We start from the raw sequence: 19,533 nt of genomic DNA on the forward strand, positions 1-19,533 counted from the left end.
TTCGTAGTAAAAAGCTCTACTTTTTATTATGATTTTATTTATTCACAAAGTGTATAGCTGTCTCTCAGAACAGTGTACATTCACCTTAGGAGACCAGTAAAAAAACCCACAAAACACAAACCCAACAACAACGGAACGCCCCCCAAATAATTTGCTTTGGCTCTAACAGGTGGATACATTTTTCAAGTTTTCAAAAACTTGCATCCAATTCCCTGGTAATCTCTCACACACACACACATATATATACATACATATTTATTATTTTTTTTTCTTGCTGAAGAAATAGATTCTTCAAAAAAGACATCTGTATTGGTGCCTTTAACTGCTTAGTACATTACATTCTATTTTACTTGGTTATAACATTATTTTGCGGAAGTGAGTTATGTTTATCCATGACTTTGATTTCCAGTGCTATGGACGTGACACAGCTACTGCCACATTCTAACTAAATAAACACTGCCACAAAAAAACCCCAGTGCTGTCACTGCAGAACAACTTGTACTTGTCATAGTAATTATAACTACGAATGAGACAAAAATATTAAGTGGACACAAGCAGGAACTGCAGCTAAGTGTCAGCTATTAGATGATAACCTTATGTACCAGTGAAGGCAAGTTGTGGTGACATGACACAAGAGCAGTGACATAGAAGAAATCAGACAGCTTGCCCCAACCTCAACTGCAAGCAGCTTTTATTTGTGAACCTGTCTTTCGTGCAGTTGCAAAAAAACCCCCAAAACAATCATAACATTATAAAGGTGATTGACATAATGGAATGTAAGTGCTGCATAATACACTTTGTGTACAAAGGTTAAATAAGCAAAGTATTACCAAGAGATGTGAATACTGATTCACTTAGAATGAATTGCTGAGATCCATATTTGGCACTTCAATAAACACACTCCTCTACAAGTGATTCTGCTACTCCCTATCTTGAGTAGAAAAGGTATTAATATTTGACTCTGAGATAGGTGGACACCACAATGGTATCTTTGCTGTAGTGTCAGAGACCGAATACCAGGAAAAAGCCAAAAGTCTGTCACTAGAAAGTCACCATGTGTGATGGAGCATCAGTGATAAAGCCTTTGGGCTTCTTAGTCACCTGGTTCTTAGGCTTCTGGTGAGCACAGTCAGCAAGAGAAACAATGCTCTTAAATCTAACTCTGTTGATTAGAATTAGAATTGATTTGGCTGCAGGACAAAGCTTTTGCAAACAACCCCTTGGATTTTCAATGGGAAAGGCATGTGAAGCCAGGCATCACAGTCCATGTTAGAGGCTAAGCTTTCTCAGCCAGGTGATTAAATCAAAGGGTGGAAGGACGGCCTGACAAGGAGCCAGCTGCCAACACTGCAGCTCAGTAGTAGATTACCCTGCCTATGGTTGTTCAGGTGTTTTGTGCAGGCTTTCAGGTGCTGATTTATCCTTTCTGTTCACTGTGTGCCTCTGGTGAGGGAGGATCCCCCTTCCATGTAACTTTTTGCACACTAGGTCTATCCTCCTTCATTACAACACTCATGCAGGGAATTATCCTGGACATGGAGTTGCAAACTTCTTCTCTGGAGCAGAGGATTCTGGAGGTGCTGCCCAAATGCAGGATCTTGGCCCCGGAGGACACCTAAATAAGCTTCACATCCTATGGTATTTCAGAGAGGGAAAACACAAATTCCCCAGGATCATACCCTATTTTGCCTTTTGAATTTGATCAAAGCTAAGACTGTACATATGCATGCAATGAAGGCAACTTGGAATTCTCAGTGTTGCTACTGGAACCCTTTTATTTTTAGTGAAATCTGGTATGTTAATACCATGCATGAAAAATACTCTTTGGAATTAGATACATTTCATTTTAAATGACAGACAAATTTAACAAGAGACATAAAAACTATTACTTTAGACATTTATTGTAATTTCACCAAATATTTAAATTATCTGTGAATTGGATTCATCTGATGACCACAGAATACTTTAAATTGCATTTGCTTCTGGCAAAGACTTTAAAGGGCAATCCAACATACTTTTTGGACAAATAATTACAATTAATGTCCATTAAGGCAATGTATCCTTTTATTGTTATTCAAAAACTAACAAAAGAAAAAGCAATTTGGTTTTAGACCATGCAATTAGTAAGAGTAAAATTACCCTGCAATAATTTTAGACAATGTCAGGTCTGCTTCTGTAAACATATTAATAGCTGAGAATGTGTGTTGAGTCATATGTATAATTATTCCCAGAATGGCTGCCTTCCAGGCGTGTAGGCTGAGTCCATGTATAACTTTTCACGTTAGGGGCATGGTATGGGCAGCACTACACTTCTATCAAGGTTGGTGGCATAAATCATAATTGAATTAAGTAATGTCAATGCATACCATTTGAAAATAAACAAAAAAAAAAAAAAGAAAATCAGAAATTTTTCATGGTTTTTTTTTTTTTAGTTCTCTTTTCCAAAATGCCTTGTCTAGTAAACGCCCCTTGAACTGTACATTTGGATTTAATAAAAGTAGACTCTAACACACAACTGGGTATTCACTAATACTGATGCTTTATGCTTTTGCAGGTGCACTGAAGAAGAGAAACCTTGGCCCTAAAATCTTTACTTTCTAAAAGGATTCTAGGATTGATTTCTCAGAGCAGGCAACAAGAAGTTTAAAATCTGTTTCTTAAGGAAGGGCTGGGATTTGGCATTACTGCTGGAAGATAAACTTTTACGTCTTGTAGTTACGGCATTCTTATCATTAGCTTTATCTTTATAACCTACCTCTTAAAGAACTGTGTAATTTAAGTTGCTAGGGGTATCTGAAAGCTCTCTTTATTGCCTCTACTTCTTTCTGTAGTTTCAGTTTCACGGCTACAAAGAATAGGATCTCTAACTACACTTCTGTTTTTACTGCCCTGTTTTATCAGACAAACTGCAATTTTACACCTTGTTAAGGGAGCAAGGTGAGAAGAAAACCACATTATACTGTTGACAAGGAAGATAAGACTATTATTTACCTTGACATTTCTGAGCAATAATATTCTTCATGTAACAGGATAAGAGATAAAGCATATCCTGCAGTGATAATGCACAAACTGAAAGGAACTGGCTTTCACATGCTATCAACACCAGTAATGAAACTGAGCCCTAGTGCAATAATCCTATATTTGAGCCAGTTCAGAATGGACTATTTGAGAAGAAACCAAGCCTTTAATTCGGTCAACTAAAGTAAACACATTTTATCTGTGCCCTGCAGTGAATCATAGTCAATTTATAAGTGGCTGAATAAAACAGCATTTGTTTTTCTCTGTTTTGTTTCATTTCCCTTGCTCTGACCTGCAGGTAAAGGCCATTTGAACAGGGAACAGTACAATGCATACTAATGGTGGCTGGTCCGTGAAACTGCGTATCTGCAGATGCTGCAAGATGCCCTAGAAGTTTAATGTACTGCAAAATACTCTTTCACACGAGGATGTTCTTCACAATGAAGAACAACAGAGGCAATAAAGAATTAGCCACTGTCACTTCTTCCTTGGAGCAAAACAGCACAAAGATGGAAATGAAATTTTAGCCCACGTGAGAAACTGGAACATACCTTTAACAGACCAATGTTCAGATTCTGTGATGATGACCCTTAAGATCAGCCTGTTTGAAATATACCAAAAATGCATAAAAATATCACAAACTAAAGTAAATATCTCCAGAAAAAGTAATTATGTTCAAGCCTTTGTCAAAAATCAATTTTATAATAGTTTGTATTATGTGGTCATTTGCCTTCTCAGAATGTTCTTTAAATTTTTTTTTTAAAAAATTAAGAATTTTTCATCAGTGAGGCTCCCACAAATTCTCTGGGACATTATTCCTTGTTTTCCAGGCTGCTTTCCTCCTCTTCCCCTTCTTCCCACCTCCAATTCACCCTAGAATATTATTTTTATTCTTTTTGAAGCAGCTTTTAAATGAAAATTCCTCATAGTTCTTCCCCCAACCTCTCCTTCTCAGAGAGCCAGAGGGCGAGGTGTATTAATAGCAGCTGCATGACTCGGTAGCTCGAGTGGATCCCTTTGCACTGAGCTTTGCTGTTTGGCTTCCCTGCTTGGGTTGCCGCTGAGCTCAGGGAGCACCTTCACTTCCTTGCAAACAAAAATAAACTGAGAAAGCACAGTGGGGGCTGGGATTGCCTCAACCTCTCTGTCCTTCAGAAGGATTCTCCTTATTGCTATTTTCTTCTACATTCCCATTGGGACTGTATAAAAAAAAAATAAAAATAAAAATAAAAAAGGTGTGATCCCATCCACCAGCGTGACTGTTTCACGCGACTGACTGATGGAAAAAAAGAGAGGACGCCCATCACTGCGATGATACGGAGGAGAGGAAGACGGTCAGTGCTCTCCACTCAGGCTGCATTCCATGCACTTTCCCTGAAGGCATCCCTGTTCCCATGAGCCATCACAGCTCGACCCTTCTCAGCCCTTGGCTCTCCACTCACCCCGCTCCTGCCCGCCGCACCCCGGGGCTGGTGGCACCGCCAGCTCCGAGCCCCCCTATCTGGAGTGACAGCCGGCCTCACACCGCGCCCCGGGGCACACGCCCCACAAAAAGGCGGCACTATGCCTGCCGGGGCTTTGCACGGAAAAAAAACCAAAACAACAAAAAACAAAAAACACGCCGCCAACTCCCCCTCCCTGGCTCAAGCCTTTTTTGACGTTTTCATTTCCCGCCCGCCCGCGCTAACGGGAGAGCTTCTTCTCCTCATCCCCTCCTCGCTCAAGCGAGCAGCGGGGTCCCGGAGGGCAGCTCTGCCACAGGCTCACATAACGCGGGCAGGGCTGCGCTCGGGTGGGCTGCGCGGGGTCCCCGAGCGCCGGCTCCGCCGGAGCGCGCAGAGGGGCGCGGAACTGCGTACGGAGAGGCGGCCACCTCAGACGGCGAGCGCTCGCCACCGTCCCCTTACGGGAGCTCCGTCTCCCTCCCCCGCCGAGAGCCCCTCGCGGGCGCCCCTCACGGCCTCTCCCCCACCCCCGCGCCCCTCCGGGCAGCGGCTTCGCGCCGCGCGCCGCGCATGCCCGCCCGCCCGCGCCGCGCGTGCGCAGTGCGTGCGCAGGAGCCACATCTGATAGGGGGGGAAAATCCGAACGGCGGCGGCGGCCGCCATATTGCGGAGCTGTCACAGCGCACGCCGCGCTCCGCGCCGCATCCCCGGCGAGCAGCGCGGGGCGGCCCCGCAGCGCCTCCTGCCCCGCTGCGAGGAGGCGGCGGGGGGGGACACACCGCCCCGCCAGGAGCGGAGAGCGCCGCGCCCCAAGCACGCTGCCTCGGGGGCTCGTCCCCCCCCTCCGCTCGGCGCCGCGGAGGGAGCGGAGTCCCAGGTGAGGCGGGAGCGCTGAGGCGAGGGGTGCGCGGGCGGCTGCCGGAGGGGCAGTGCGGGGGCGGCATCCCGAGGCGTGAGCCAGCCCGCAGCCCTCGGTGGGCGGGGGGCACCAGGCGACTTGTTGCGGCGGCGGGAGCGCGGCACCGCGTCGCTGGTGTGCGGGGCACCGCCTCCGCCCGGGACCGGGACCCGGCTCGCCCCGCTCCATCGGCGAGCCCCGGGAGCGCGCCCCCGGCGTGCCCGCGCAGCCTCCGCTGCATTATTCATGTCCCCGAGCGGCGCGGCTCGGGAGGTTATACCGTAGTAAGACATGTGGCAGTCGGGTCGGGCCAGCTGAGTGCGGCGGTGTGGGAGAATAATAAGGAATTACTTCATAAACAAGTGCTGTGGAGCATCTGTTGCTGTCTATTGTTTTCGACAAATGCGCGTTTTTAAGAGTCCTTAAGTACTGACCGACGTAATGGGCGCAGCGGCCCTGAATGAGCCTTTGTGCATTGTTTTTTTGAATGGATTAATGTTTTGTACAAGTCGTGGGCATTTGTAATTAACCTTGTCGCTTAAAGTTTAGCGCAGATAAGGGGTTTTAGTTTAAACTTTGTGGAATTCACTTGTCTTTTGTCAGTTTCTTAATCTGAACGCGGAAAAAAAAATAACTCTTTGGACTCCATGCCAACACAACTAATCACTTTAGTTGTAAGGTGCTATTAAGCTGTCTTTTCCAGTCTGTGTAACACCCTAGACAAGTATTTCGTGTTCCTCTTTCTGGTACAGGCTTTTAAAAAGCTTCCATTTTTTAAACTGAGTTACGGGAGTGGCGTTTCTGAGTTTTAAGTAGTTCTGTCTCTGTGTCTGGTTCGTGTGAGGCTTCAGATGTATCCCTGTATGTCGCTCTGGTTTGTTTCCATCGGAGATGCCCGTCGCCGTGTCTGTGCCACGGGAGCGTTTTTGGGGATGCGTGTGCCTGCACAGCACCCCGCACATGGAGGAGATTGTGGAAATGCGGTTGTTGCTGTCAGCTCTCGGTGCGTTGGCACAGCGCTGCTGGGCAACGTGTGCTCCCAGGGAAGATGTGGAGTTGGTGTACAGTAACACTACGGCTACTGCCATGAAGTTGTTTTTTTAATCATTAAAGGTGGGACAGGTAGTAACTGTTTATTGGATTATAAGATTTACCTCCATTGATTTATTGATTTAGCATAAGTGGGACTGTGAGAAAAATAAACTGCGAGTCAGTGCAGTGTTCCCAGATAAGCAGCCTCCCAGCAAATGGCAATTGCAAGGCAGTGGCGTTTTTCCAAGCTTTGTACTGAAGTGACACAGTTGTTCTATTAGGTTGGGAAACTGGAGAGCAAAAGTGAAACATCTTTAGAAAACGCATGAAAAAATGACATGGTGTGACATGTCTGGAGCTGTCCAGAGAGTTTTCATTGAGTGCTGACTCAAAGAGAAAGGGGTGAAAGTGTGTGTAGTGATGACAAAAAGAGTTCTGCTCGGACTGTTTCTGCCATTGCAATAGAGAGCATTGCAGGACTGTGGTAATGGTACTGCCAGAACAAGGTTGTTTCACAGAAAACTGGGTAAAGCCGTAAAGAGAGTGAGGATTTAGATCCACCTACGAGCTGCAAAACCAGGAGGGTAAGATATATAGATGTTATGACGTGAGAAGGCAGTTCTTGGCAAAGTTTCTTTAGCCTTTGCCAGGATAGGTGAACGGCCTTCTTCAGCAGCCTCGCTTCGCTTTTTGGGAAGGGGTGCCTCTGTTGGCAGAGGTGAGGAGAAAAGTTGTTGAAGGCATTACAACATGTAATGCCTTGGGTGTGTTAAATACTTCAAAGCCATCCTATCGCTTTATATTGCATTAGAAGTCTGTGGGAGTAGCGGAAAGGGAGGATTTTCAAGTTTGTAAATGTAAACAAAGTTTTATACAAACTCCTGGAGAAAGAACTGATTGTGGAAAGATACTGATCCATTAAAGCAGCACCCAGTGTATCCTGTGTGCTCAGCAAGTTTACTCCAGAGCTGAAGGAGCCTAGGTAGACTCTTTCAACACTGAAGAACTGTGTGTGTTGACTAACTTTACCAATAGGCTAATACTTAGCTGTACTTTGGATTTAAAAAATGTTTTTTTTCCCTTTCTGCTTTAGATATTTATTAATCACTCTGTAAAGTGAAACCTTCAAGTCATGTAGTACAAAGAAAAGGAAATATGGTGTTGGCCCAAAAAGGCAGTTAATAATCTTTACATTAAAACATTGCAATTTAAGAACTCTAGCTATTTTATATGAAGAATGATATGGCTGGCCAGTTCACAGGTTTCCTTTTGTTTTATGGAACTAGTTGTAAGAGACTTAACAGCATCATTCAGAAAATACAGTACTTGACTTTGAGATGAGATATATCCAAAATTCTGAGTACATGTCCTATTTCTTTGCTAACTGTGTGTTTAGAGAAAGGATTATTGCACTTGGAAGCAACAGTGCTTCCATCACTTTAAATTCATGATTTCCATTTTTGATGATACATCCAATGTAGATGGTAATATTGGTCATTCTATCATTGCAGAACTCTTCAGAATCTTTGAATTATTTCCTATAGTGCATATGTCGGTACTTGAAGTTAAGGTTACTAAGCTCAATAAATATTAAGTGTATGTAAATCATGTAGCACATCTAAAACATACCAGTTTATTAGCTGGCAAAACTGCAAGCAGTGCACAAATATTACTTGACTGGTATGAAGTTGCTTTTAGTTGGATACTGTGTTGGCAACTGCCAGGTTTTCATTTTACTTCTGAAGTTTACAGGAAGTCCAGTTATGAAGAAGCACTTCACTTTTCAAAATGAATTTTCCTATAGATGTATTGAATATGTAAGTTGTACTAGTTCTATTTCAGTTGTTTTTCAGAGACAGCAGGCCTGTTTTTGGTGTTTCAGAGAAGGGAGGACTGAGGGAAATGGTGGTTTTAAGAAAGGAAAAATACAACACAAAAAAGTTGGCACATAAAACTGTATGTGATGTCTAGTACTGGTCAAATCTCAGTTTTTATGTATTAGGTGTACAATTCAGGGATTTTTTTTAGGTTTTTTTTGGTTTTTTTTTTTTGTTAAATAAATGGCTTGTTTTAGTTCCTGCCCTGGTTTGCTTATATTGCAGACAGCTGTGTAGGCGGTTGCTCTGTCCGTCTGAAAAAGATGTATGCAGAAGTAAAGTCTATGGCAAAGGAACTTCTTTATTGGATTGCACCAAGTGTGTCATTAGGGAGCTGTTGGTGTGAAGGATGATTGCCCTGCAGACATTCACTGACTGCTTGGGAGTAGAGAGACATTTTTGTAGAAATCTGAGACCAGTTATTCAGGTCCAATGGTCTGTGAATTGCCTATTGCTTCCGCTGCAAAGATCTAAAACTTTGAGGTGCTACAGAAAATGGAATGGGATAAGACTCCGGAAAGAAAAAGTATATTAATTTAAAATAAGTTTCTCTTAATAAACAAGTGAGTTATTTTGCTATGGGTAAAGCTCTGTGGCCCCTAGCATCTATCTGTATTTAGAGAAGTAGGTGGTGTACCTCTTGCTCAAGCTTAGGAGGAATGCTGCTGGAGGGACTGCTGCTGAGAGAGGGCCCTAAGCTGTCAGATAGGGATTCTACTTTTGAGTGTTGCTTCTCTACCAGCCAAGCATCCTGCTCGAGCTTTCTGCTTGCTATCCCATCCTCACCTGACCTCAGACCCATGGCTGTGTGTATGAATGTATCTTTTGAAAACAGCTGCTGCATAAATTATTTGACCAAATTTTGGCATCAGGCATTTTATGCACCATCATTTTCTGAAGAAAGCTTTCATTGTCATCTTTCAACAATTGCTTTATTTGTTGCTTTCTGTGGCATAACTAGAAACATGGATGATAAAGATATAAAAATCTCGACTGCCTTGTAGTAAGAGAAACAAATTGAAATCACAGGTTTTCATTTCAAGAGAGTTCTTGATGTTCTGGATGACTTTTTTATCTGTTTGTGATACAGAGCGTGCTGATACTTTTTCTGTTTGGTCCAGAGTCCGATTACTGCATAGGGTCCTGAGTGCTGTAGCAGTAGGAAGTCTGCAAAGTCACAACCCTGTTAATCCTGACTTGGAAGAGGGACCTTTAGGATTTTAGATGCAGATAAGCCTGTATGCCTAGTAGGTCATAAGCTGGTTTCAGAATGCAGGAATCAAAAGGAATATGATTCCCAGTCCCAGCTGACTGAGGTCTTTTTTGCTGGTGTTTTTGGCTTTTTTTTTTTTTTTCTCTATTTGCATTGCCATATCCCATGAGTGTTACGATAAAAGTAAGTCTAAGTAATTAGTTGCTTCAAAGTTAAAAATTTTGCATCTGCTAAATATAAATTTATCTGAACTGGCATTAGTAGCAAAATTGAACTGCTACTCCAGTAATAACAGTGGAGATACACAATATTTTGCCTGGCTGCAATTTTTAGTTTCTTTTGGCCCAATGTTTCCCTCATATTTCTCTTGTTTTTAATGTTAGCTGGTGCCAAAAATTGGAAAAGATAGGATAATTTCCAGTTTTTATTCAGTGTTTATTTGATGTCAATATTTGCAGTTTTAAGGTCTGTGAACTTCTTGATTTGTATACTCATATAATAGTTACAATGTGTTTGTATGAATGTATTGTTTCAAAATTGCACATTTTGAATATGAAAGCATATTAAGACTGACATGGGCTGTTTTTTGTATTATATATTAAATGAAAACAATGGAAATAAGTCAGCATAGTTTGCCATAAATTTACATTTGGCTAATTTTTTTTTAAAAAATAAATTGTAGAATTTTTTTACTTAGTGAAAGATATTATGAACAAACGTTTCAACAAAAAATACATAGGGTGCTGTTTGTTTTTCATGCATATTTTTTTCTGTTGCTCATATACTGTGATAATTTCTTAGGCCTATGAGACTGTGGGACTAAGAGTGAGACTTCATTTTTATTGTTTTACATAAGTAGATTCTTGCTTTTTGCTGATAACTTTGTTCTCTTGCATGTGAAAACATGTCTTCCAATTGTGGTTTGATGACATAGGATGAATCCATAAAACTCTGTAGTCACATTTTTGATTTTAAAAGTTACCTTAAGGTTTTAAAGTGAGTTTTCAAATAAATGATTTATGGTTTGATGATAGTATTACAACAAAATGTTTGAGTAAATCCCAAAGCAAAAGTCTGGGACATGTTTATGAATGAATTTTGTAGTGATGAAATATATGAGGGTATGACAGTCATTGTAGAAATTTCTAGATGTGTTTGTCTCTTAGAAAGACCTCAGAAAGGAATCATTTGATAGCACAGATCTTGGTCCTGTGCCATGTGCTGTCATTGCTCTCCTGGAGACTGGACTTCCTTATCAGTCATCTTACCATACCCCTTCTTTTCAGTGCTGTGTAACTAAAGGCACAGGAAGGTAGCTGTGCTACTTTCTGTTCCTTTTGGTACTGTTGAGTTGGCACACTTACAAAATGGTGAATGAGAATCTAATTTGGCTTTTGCATCGTTAATTAACTGAGTGTAACTCTAGGGCTTCAATCTGCCTTCAGCTTTTCAAGCATTGAACCTCTGCTGTCAGAGATGAGCAGAGGGAGTACTATAGCTTGGAATCCTGCTAACTGTTAGCAGATATTAGAGCCAAGCTTGTTTTGGTTTCTGTTATTCTCTTGAATTTTTCCAAAGTGTACATTAGGGAAAGAAGGGAGAAGAGGAGGCAGTCTCTTCTCTGAAAGGGAAAAACGCTGTTGAATTTTTATCAAAAGCAAATTTTTTTTCCTCCCCAGGAAGCCTTTGTGGTTAAAGCAGGGAAGAGGAATAGAGGAAAAAGTGTATTCATAATGTTCAAGAACATATTTAACAGTATCTTAAAACAGTAGCCTTACTGCTGATGTCCAGGTGTTAGAAAGATAAATGACTTGTAAGTAGAATTGCCTTGTAAAAGTTTAGGGCTTGACACTCTTCAACCATCTCAGACCCAGGGGAAAGTTAGCAAAGTTTGGAAAGAAGGATGTTCCATTGATAGTGGGCACAGGGAATGCAAAATTCACGAGGCACAAGGATATTTGGCTGAACTCCCAAGATAAGAAAGAAACAAACAAAGCCAACTCAGCAACCGCGTTGAATCAGCTCCAAGTGGAGAAAAGGTAATTCTGGCAGGGGGAGACTGGGACCACAACTCAGGACCCATTGACTCCCTAAGGCCATGCCTCCAGAGGGGAATGGCTTAGCATGTGGTGTGATTGGCAGGAGAAATGAGAGAATCATTGAACCAGTAGAAGGTGGAATGTTGATCACAAAGAGAGCCATGTAACCTGTTGCAAATAAACCATGATTTCTTTGCTGAAATGTATGAAAGGTATAAAGTTTGGATGATCGGAGTGCCAGCCTTTGGTGGGTTCCCACCTAGCTCTCTTCTCTGTGCAGATCAGAATAAAGAAAAGGAAATGCCTTGGCTCAGTGCATAAATTGGCACTGCACATCAGGCAGCAAGCCTGCATTTGGGACATGACTGTCCATGATACTGTCCAGTTCTCAAGAGTATCTTCTGTAATTAAAATAATCAGCTGGAAGGTAATTGACTGTGTGCTGGGCATCGAGTATTATACCTTTAGAGTTGGGCTGGATTAGTTATATCGTAATGAGTGTAACTTCGAGATAGTGTTTTAATGTTTTCAGGCTGATTTTCTGAAATTAACACAGTTTTGTTAAATATTTGAATTATGCCATTAGCTGTCTTTTTGTAATCTTTAGTCTTAACATTTGTTTTCTTTACCAGCCAACAACATTTATGCTTCTTAAATTCTGTTTTCATCCTTTATCTGTTTTTAAGTCCCTTTTCAAACATATCTCTACAGATTAGAAGGAGAAATAAAAAATAAAATGCCAATGCACCTTAAATTGCTGTGTGAATGTTTCTAATATTTTAGAAACTGTATTTCTATTGCTAAGAAGCAAGGAAAATTTTCTTCTGTAATTTTTATATAAAAATACTTTTTTATTTTTCTTTATGAATGAAAGATCAGTCATACAAAAGCTCGATTTTGATAACTGGATTGCTTCCAAGTATTCTGTTTTTCTCTCTCTTTCCTTTAAGTATTTCTGAAGATTTTATTCATCTGTTGCAGCTGTGGAGTTATAATACTGAAATCTCAGATTATTCTGACTAGCATGTCACACTCATTTTTCTTAGTATAAGTGTAATTCCACTTAATATTATTTTTGAAGGCAATGCAGTCTGATGCTTCTTGCAAACCAGCAACAGTCTGATTTGTGGAAGTCACTACTGGAAATGTGTGCAGGAAGGTGACTAGCTGCTTGCTCTGAGTTAAAAGGAATTTATAAGGAGATAGGATGATATATACCAATAACTTTGCAAGCATATATTTTGAAGGCATAAAAGCTTTTTTTGAACAGAAAACAATAGTGAATACTTTCATCAGCACATAGACATCATTTATAGACTTCTGCTTAAAAAGAAAAAATTCTGTTATTTTAAGCACAGCAGAATTTCTTCCTTTTTTAATGGTGTTGGTATACTTGCATTTCTTTTCATTTGGGAAAAATTACTGTCATTCCTTTGCTGAGAGAAACAAGTTATTTTATAGACGGGAAATAAAAGTTTTGGTGCTTCAGAATTATTAGTGGATTTTTTGTCTTCATGATGTTTCTTGTAAATAATGTTAGAGGCTTTTAACAGTAGATGCTGTATGTTAACAGAACATTTAAAAGAATTTGTAGGACTTGAGGAACTGTCATCTCTTTATTGTAACATTACTACATAAATATACTACAGAAACTAGGAAGGATGTTACTGCTTAGAGACCTGTAGATTCTGGCATTGGCTAAATCAGTTGCTCTTTCTATATGTCATCTACTGAGAAGTGTATTTTGTACATGTAGAGTATGCTTACTTGTTTTGGGATTTGTACTACTTACTATGATTAAGTTTTGATTAATTTAAAAACAACCCTTTTAATTTTGTTTTTGGCAGAAGGGGGCAGAAGAGTTTTTGGAAGATTTAAGTGGACAGGAGACAACAGAAAACAAGAAAAATGCCGAAACCAGTAAGTAGCAGGTTTATATTAATCTAAAATCTAGAAAGATTTTTACATTTTAGAGGTATAATCTTACATCTGTTCTAATTATTTTGACTCTTCCCTTTCTAGATTTCGTAAGATTTGATCATGTACAGTTGAAGTTGAGACAGTGTGGTACCAATGTATGGAAAAAATGGTCAATAAAGCATGGTACTGCAAATTGCATGGAGGGTGATTGGAAATGAGAGTGGTACTTGGAGCCCATTTGGCTGACAGGAGTTGTTGACTTTGAGACGAGCTGACTTACAGTAGTTAATGGAAGCATAATTTGAGCCTGACCCAAGTGTCTGAGAATCAGTGGAAGGGTTTGCTGTGGGATTTGGCAGGGGAAGACAGAACGTGTGTCAAGTGTCAGCACCAAGTTAGTAGTTTTACTATGGTAGAGGCTATCACATAGAATAAGTTTAGAAGGGAGGAAATAAGCAGTTTGTGATCTCCTGTTCTCCTCACTTCAGCTAAGATAAGGGTTCACCCGCTTTCTACCCAGGAGAAAAGATCATCTCCGTCTTCTGTTTTGATAATAATTCTAGATTGAGAATTTAATTATTCATTTGGTTGATTCTTTTTTTCTTAATGTTATATTGCTAGCTTAGGATTTCATCTGCCTTATGTTAAGTGTCTTTTGCTTGTCTCTTGCACTTGTATCCAGTGAGCAAATCATTCAGAAAGGGAACTGAATTGTCAGATTTTTTTCTACTCAACTCAGTTGGTTTATGTAATAGCCTTCAGGCTTTCTTTGTTTACTGATGTTTCATTTTGGTAGCAGAATAGGAGCAGGGCAGGTCTGTTCCTAAGAATAAATGTGTCTGTGCATGTGTATACACACATACATCCCTATATGCAGGTATATAAAAGGTTTTTGCTATTGGTGAGAAATTACCCCTGTAAATAATCTGTGTTGTACGCTAGTGTTTGGAACTGGTACAGCTTGATGAATAGTGTGAGCATGGGACTAAGGGCTTGAAGTTCTATTCTGAGCCTATTCAGAGTTGGTCTGATGACCAACTGGCCATACCTTGTTTCTGTAATTTCTTTTTTTCTTGCCAGTGGATTGGGGCAGTATCTTGGCACTTTCTCCAACTGGAAGTAGCTAGCTGTATCCTGCTCATTGGTGACAGAAAGCTGCACTATAAAGGGCAGGAAAACGAATTAGCAGCATACTGTTTTCTGACCTGTTTGAGTGCTGGCTATGAGAATTGAGTACTGCCTTTGATGGAGCTTCTTAACTGAAAAACTGTGTTTTAAGAGTGAGGCAAAAAGTCACTGTGAGTTCATGTGGTTTCTGAGGCCTTCAGCTGCTTGCAGCTAGAGAGTCATGGAGCCACAGAGGAGGTGACTAGAAAAAAAAAAGCTTGGGTGAGGTAACTTCTTTTTAAATTCTGGGATTGGAACCATGAAATTTAGGCAGGCAGGGTTCCTTCTATTTTAAGGACCAGAGAAAATTGAAGGAAATAAGAATTTTAGGGTTGTTCACAGGGAAAGCAATATCCTTAGAACTGAGATTGTAGTGATGTTGAAAGAGTGCACAATCCACCCTAATAATGGATATTAGCTACTAGATCTTGACAAGGAAGCTGTGCTTGTGCCAAAGATAGCTTTTTTTCTTTAATAAGGAACTTTTTGTGAAGAGTTCATGTATCTCTTGATGATGTAGGTGCATGTGAAGTCCTACAAGGAAGCCAAGTGAAAGGAGCCGTTATAAATGAAATTAAATTGATTACATTTCTCAATGTCTTCCTGTAAACTGCAGGTTGCTGTGATTATAGTTGGTAATCAGTGAATGAAGAAGTAGCACACTTGCCAAAGGTTAATTGGTATTACCTATAAAAATCAAACCTCAGATTTTCTTCTTGTTGCCTCTTAAATGATAGATTGCTTTGGAGCTCTCTTCCTACCCCCTCACCTCTTTATTTTCCTTCTTTCTTTGGAGACTGTAAGAGCCTATCCATGGTTATATTTAATGAATCCAACATTGTTCTTTGAAGAATTTTGCTGTTCTGGTCAGATTTGATAATACTGGACAGTAGAAGGTCTCTTGCTATGGATATTTACTGCAGTTCTTGGGAGTTGTCTTTATGCACAATCCACAATAACCAAATGTACTTCTAGTCCAGAAACTATTTATGTTTTAAGTCTTCATTGCTTATTTTTGACAGCTGTTGCAATAAGACAATCAGTGTTCTGTAGCTTTATTGCTGGAAATCATTTAACCTGAAAACTAATGAAATAATCATGAGTAAGAGCTAAGAAAACCCAGTTAACACAAGTGGTGAGATTTTTGACAGTGCTATCTCTCTTCTGTATTACTGTGACCTATTTACGTTTTCTTTTTTCAGATTCTGCTGTAACAATCCAATTGATAGTTTTCAGAAAAGTCTGATAGTCTTCTAAATATGTAAGCCTGTGCAGTACAACTATAAATTCCTCATGTGTTTCTGGAACGATTTTTTTTGTTGAGAAAATAACAAATAAATAAGCCATAGATCAATTTAGATGAAATCAGTGCCCATTGAACCGCAGGAAATGCAATTAAATAGATTTTGGGTTCACTCTTTTTGGTTTTATGTTGAAAAGTTACATAGTATTCCAGACAAAATTAAGTAAATGAAGACCAGTAGAAAGTCTTGGCATATTGGAATTTTATAGCAAACATCTTTCATTTTTCCTGGAAATCTGAGTCTGAAATAAGTTTCATGCCATTGTGAATGATTCTTATACATGGTAGGAAAAGGTCACGTGTTTCAGATTTTTTTTTTTTCTTAGAGGCTAGTAGGTTAAACAGCTTGGGTGAAAAAGCTGTTTTGAAAGGGTAGAAACAACTTTAGTGTATTGTCCTGAGATATTAAGGTGATATGTGACTGAAAAATATACATAATTGAAACATTTTATTTTTTGATTGTTTCAGTAGAAAGTCTGTTCCTTCACTTTGGCTGGGTTTGTGACAAAGTGGCTTTCCAGTTTTTCAAGCTGTTATTCAGCATCTACTTTACTTTTAAAACCAAACTGTTTGTTTTTGAAAGAGACTTTTTCTCAGTTCTGCCTAGCTGTGTGAATTTTTTAGTTTCATTTAGCATGTTGTGATACATCTGAATAAAACTGATGGCTTCTTTGTTTAATTACATCTTTGCTGCTGTAATCAAAATTTGAGGTGTTGCAAGTGCTGTTCTCAGTATGCTTAGTTCTCAGCTTGCTGAAGAACAGAATATTTGTTGACTCTAATATTCATTGCTTTCTTACTAAAAGAATAGGTACAAAATGTTTCTCAGCTGTATGGCATTCTCACAGATCTGCACTGAAAATAGAAACATAGAAGCTAAAATTAGATATCATGGGTTACATAACTGTTAATCATTTCATATGTTAAGAAGCTTGGATATAATTGACTGAAATATTGCATTTATAGGGTGTAGAAGGAGTTAAATTATCATCTGGTTTCGGCGGTAATTTGCAGCACTTTTATACAAACTGCAATGCCTGAAAGAAAACAAACAGAGGTAGATGTCAAAGTTAATAAAACTAAAAAGGATTTTTTTTTCAAGTTTATTTAATGTTTTATGAAACTGTGTATTCAGAAGAAGGAAATTAATTCTGGAATATATGATATAAAATTCTAATACTTGCATGATCAAATTTCTGTAAGGTGGTCGAATTGAAATAGTGTATAGGTTTTTTTTACTACAGTGATGTTAGGAAAATCTTTTGAGTCTGTGTAATGCAGTATTTGAATTATTACTTGAATTTATTATTCATTTCTATAATATAAATAGACAACTGCTGTCAGCTTGGAGGACTGCTTTCTTTTGATTTGTCTGTTAGTAAAATCTGTTTGGCATTATTCTGTAGCCTCCTGTTCCTAATGTTGTTTAGTTCTTACCCTTTAACCTTCTCTATAAAATTTTTTTCTTCCATTTCTTCCTATAGCTACTTCGACATTGTTATGGAGAGAGTGCTGTGTGCATGTGTGCAGTCTGTAAAGCAGTTGGACTAATACACTGCTACTCTTAAAACAATTTAATATGCAAACTTGAGGTAGTAAATGGTTGAACCAGTGTGAGGAAGCTCTTTGAACAAAATTTTTTCACCATCTATAATTTTCTTCTGGATCAGACTGGTTTTTGTGGCTTTTACAATAACTAATTTGTCTTGCATTTATTAAACCAAAGCAAAACCTTTGGAAACCATTTCCATGTTATTTTGAATGACTTTTTTTCTCAGTATTGGTACCTACTCAGTTTTGGAGTTCATCATGAAAGATGAAGTGCCATAACTAATAGCTGCAAAGGATGGCTGGAGTAATAGAAAGTTCTATATTATTAAGCTTACAGATAGGTTTTGTGCATATTTCATGGACAAAATGTGGATGTATCTGTTTGAGGAGAGGTTCAAAATTTAATGTGGTGATGGTGTAATATTCCCATAAATTGTGGAGGGCTGAAGTTAGGTTCTACAAGAAAATGTAGAAATACTTTTTCAAGTTCTTAAAGGTGAAAGAATGCAAAAAAAAAAAAAAAAATTCCCTTATGAAGTGCATGCTTTTATTAAGTGCACATTGATTTTTCTTGTTCCAGATATGTTCATTGACTATACTCTTTATTTATTTTGGTAAATTATTTAATAGATAATTTGCTGTAGAATGTTTTTCTATGAATAGTATTTTGTAGCTGTGGCAAATATCCTCATAACCCATTAGCAACATTTGTTATCAAAGCATCAGTTGCACCCTTGGCAAAGAATAATCAATTTGTATTCCCTTCCCTTTGGCTGTGTTTAATCGTTCTGAAGCAAGTCTAGTAAAATACAGATAAACTCAGCCTGCTGCTGATGCCAAGGACCTGGACAAGCATGAGAAGTGGGAAAATGTGAATCTCCTGAGGTTCAACAAGACCAGGTATAAGGTGCTTCACCTTGGTTGGGGCATCCCCTGGAGTCAGCACAGCCTGAGGAATTGAACAGATGGAGAGCAGTCATGCAGAGAAGGACTTGGTGGTGCTGGTGGGTGAGAGGCTGGCCATGAGCTGTCAGTGTGCACTCCCAGCCCAGAAAGCCAAAGGTGTCCTGGGCTGCATCCAGAGCAGCGTGGGCAGCAGGGCCAGGGAGGGGATTCTGCCCCTCTGCTCTGCTCTGCTCAGACCCCACCTGCAGGGCTGCAGCAGCTCTGGGTTCCCAGCACAGGGAGGAGGTGGTGTTGTTGAAACAGGTTTAGAGGGGGATTACAAAATTGGTTCTCAGAATGAAGTATTCCTCCTTATGAGGAAAGGCTGAGAGAGTAGGAGTTGTTCTCCCTGGGAGAGAGAAAGGTATGGGGAGACCTTACTGTGACCTTTCAGTTCTTAAAAGGAGCTTACAAGAAATGTGGGGATAAACATTTTATCAGGGCCTGTTGCAATAGGACAAGGGTAATGGTTTCAAACTAGAAGGATATAGATTCAAACTACATACACTAAGAACATTTTTATGATGCAGGAGGGAACACTCTAACAGTTGCCCAGAGAGATGGTAGATGCCCCATCCTTGGAAATGTTCAAGGTCAGGTTGCATGGGTCTCCAGGCAACCTGATGCAGGAGAAGGTGTCTGTGCTCATTGCCGAGGGGTTGAACTAGATGAACCTTAAAGGTCCCTTCTAAACCAAACTATTCTGTGATTCTGTTTAATATGCAAACTGAGCTAGTAATTGACTGAACTAGAGTGAAGAAGTGAGATGTCAAATTCTGTTTGAAAGATGTGGGATCCTGGTGAGACAAAGTTTGAAAAGCAGTCACTGAGTGGGTCTTGGGGTATGTGTAGTGGTAGCCTTCCAATACCTGCTACAGGAAACCTTTATGCATTTCTTTTGTCACTATTGCAAGAGCTCCTTCCTGTTTCCGTATTTGTGTGGTAAAGTTGGTTCATATTAGTGCCTGTCCGTAATTTGTGGTTGAGATAATTTCCCCCTGTCACCAACATCAGGTGAAGAGCATTGCTTCAAAGTAGCCAGATACCTAGCAGAGGTTACATGAGGGACAGACCGTTGCTGAAGTTCCCAGACCGTCTTTCTCTGCCCATTTTCTCAATTCCCTG

At 39.9% G+C, this 19,533-nt stretch overlaps 1 protein-coding gene and 1 long non-coding RNA gene across 4 annotated transcripts in view; one reads left to right on the forward strand and one right to left on the reverse strand.

The window, feature by feature from the left end:
* LOC147654243 (uncharacterized) lies at positions 1 to 5,008 on the reverse strand. The gene is made up of 2 exons (XR_015284777.1): positions 3,570 to 5,008; positions 1 to 1,633 (listed from the first exon to the last, which is right to left on the reverse strand). It is a non-coding gene; the product is annotated as an uncharacterized LOC147654243 (long non-coding RNA).
* Positions 5,009 to 5,043: 35 nt separating this feature from the next.
* Positions 5,044 to 19,533, forward strand: part of RDX (radixin) — a 44,611-nt gene continuing 30,121 nt past the window's right edge. Inside the window, exons 1-2 of one of the 3 annotated variants that reach the window (XM_086881913.1) lie at positions 5,044 to 5,340; positions 13,370 to 13,442. In XM_086881913.1, the coding sequence (XP_086738039.1) occupies positions 13,431 to 13,442 (12 nt within the window). In that variant the 5' untranslated portion in view covers positions 5,044 to 5,340; positions 13,370 to 13,430. Of the gene's footprint in view, positions 5,341 to 6,379; positions 6,475 to 13,369; positions 13,443 to 19,533 lie in introns of those variants that run through there. The other 2 variants (XM_086881911.1, XM_086881912.1) reach the window with 2 other exon arrangements.

The sequence above is a fragment of the Cyanistes caeruleus genome, chromosome 3 (assembly GCF_971803275.1).
Source record: "Cyanistes caeruleus chromosome 3, bCyaCae1.hap1.1, whole genome shotgun sequence".
NCBI classification, from domain to species: domain Eukaryota; kingdom Metazoa; phylum Chordata; class Aves; order Passeriformes; family Paridae; genus Cyanistes; species Cyanistes caeruleus.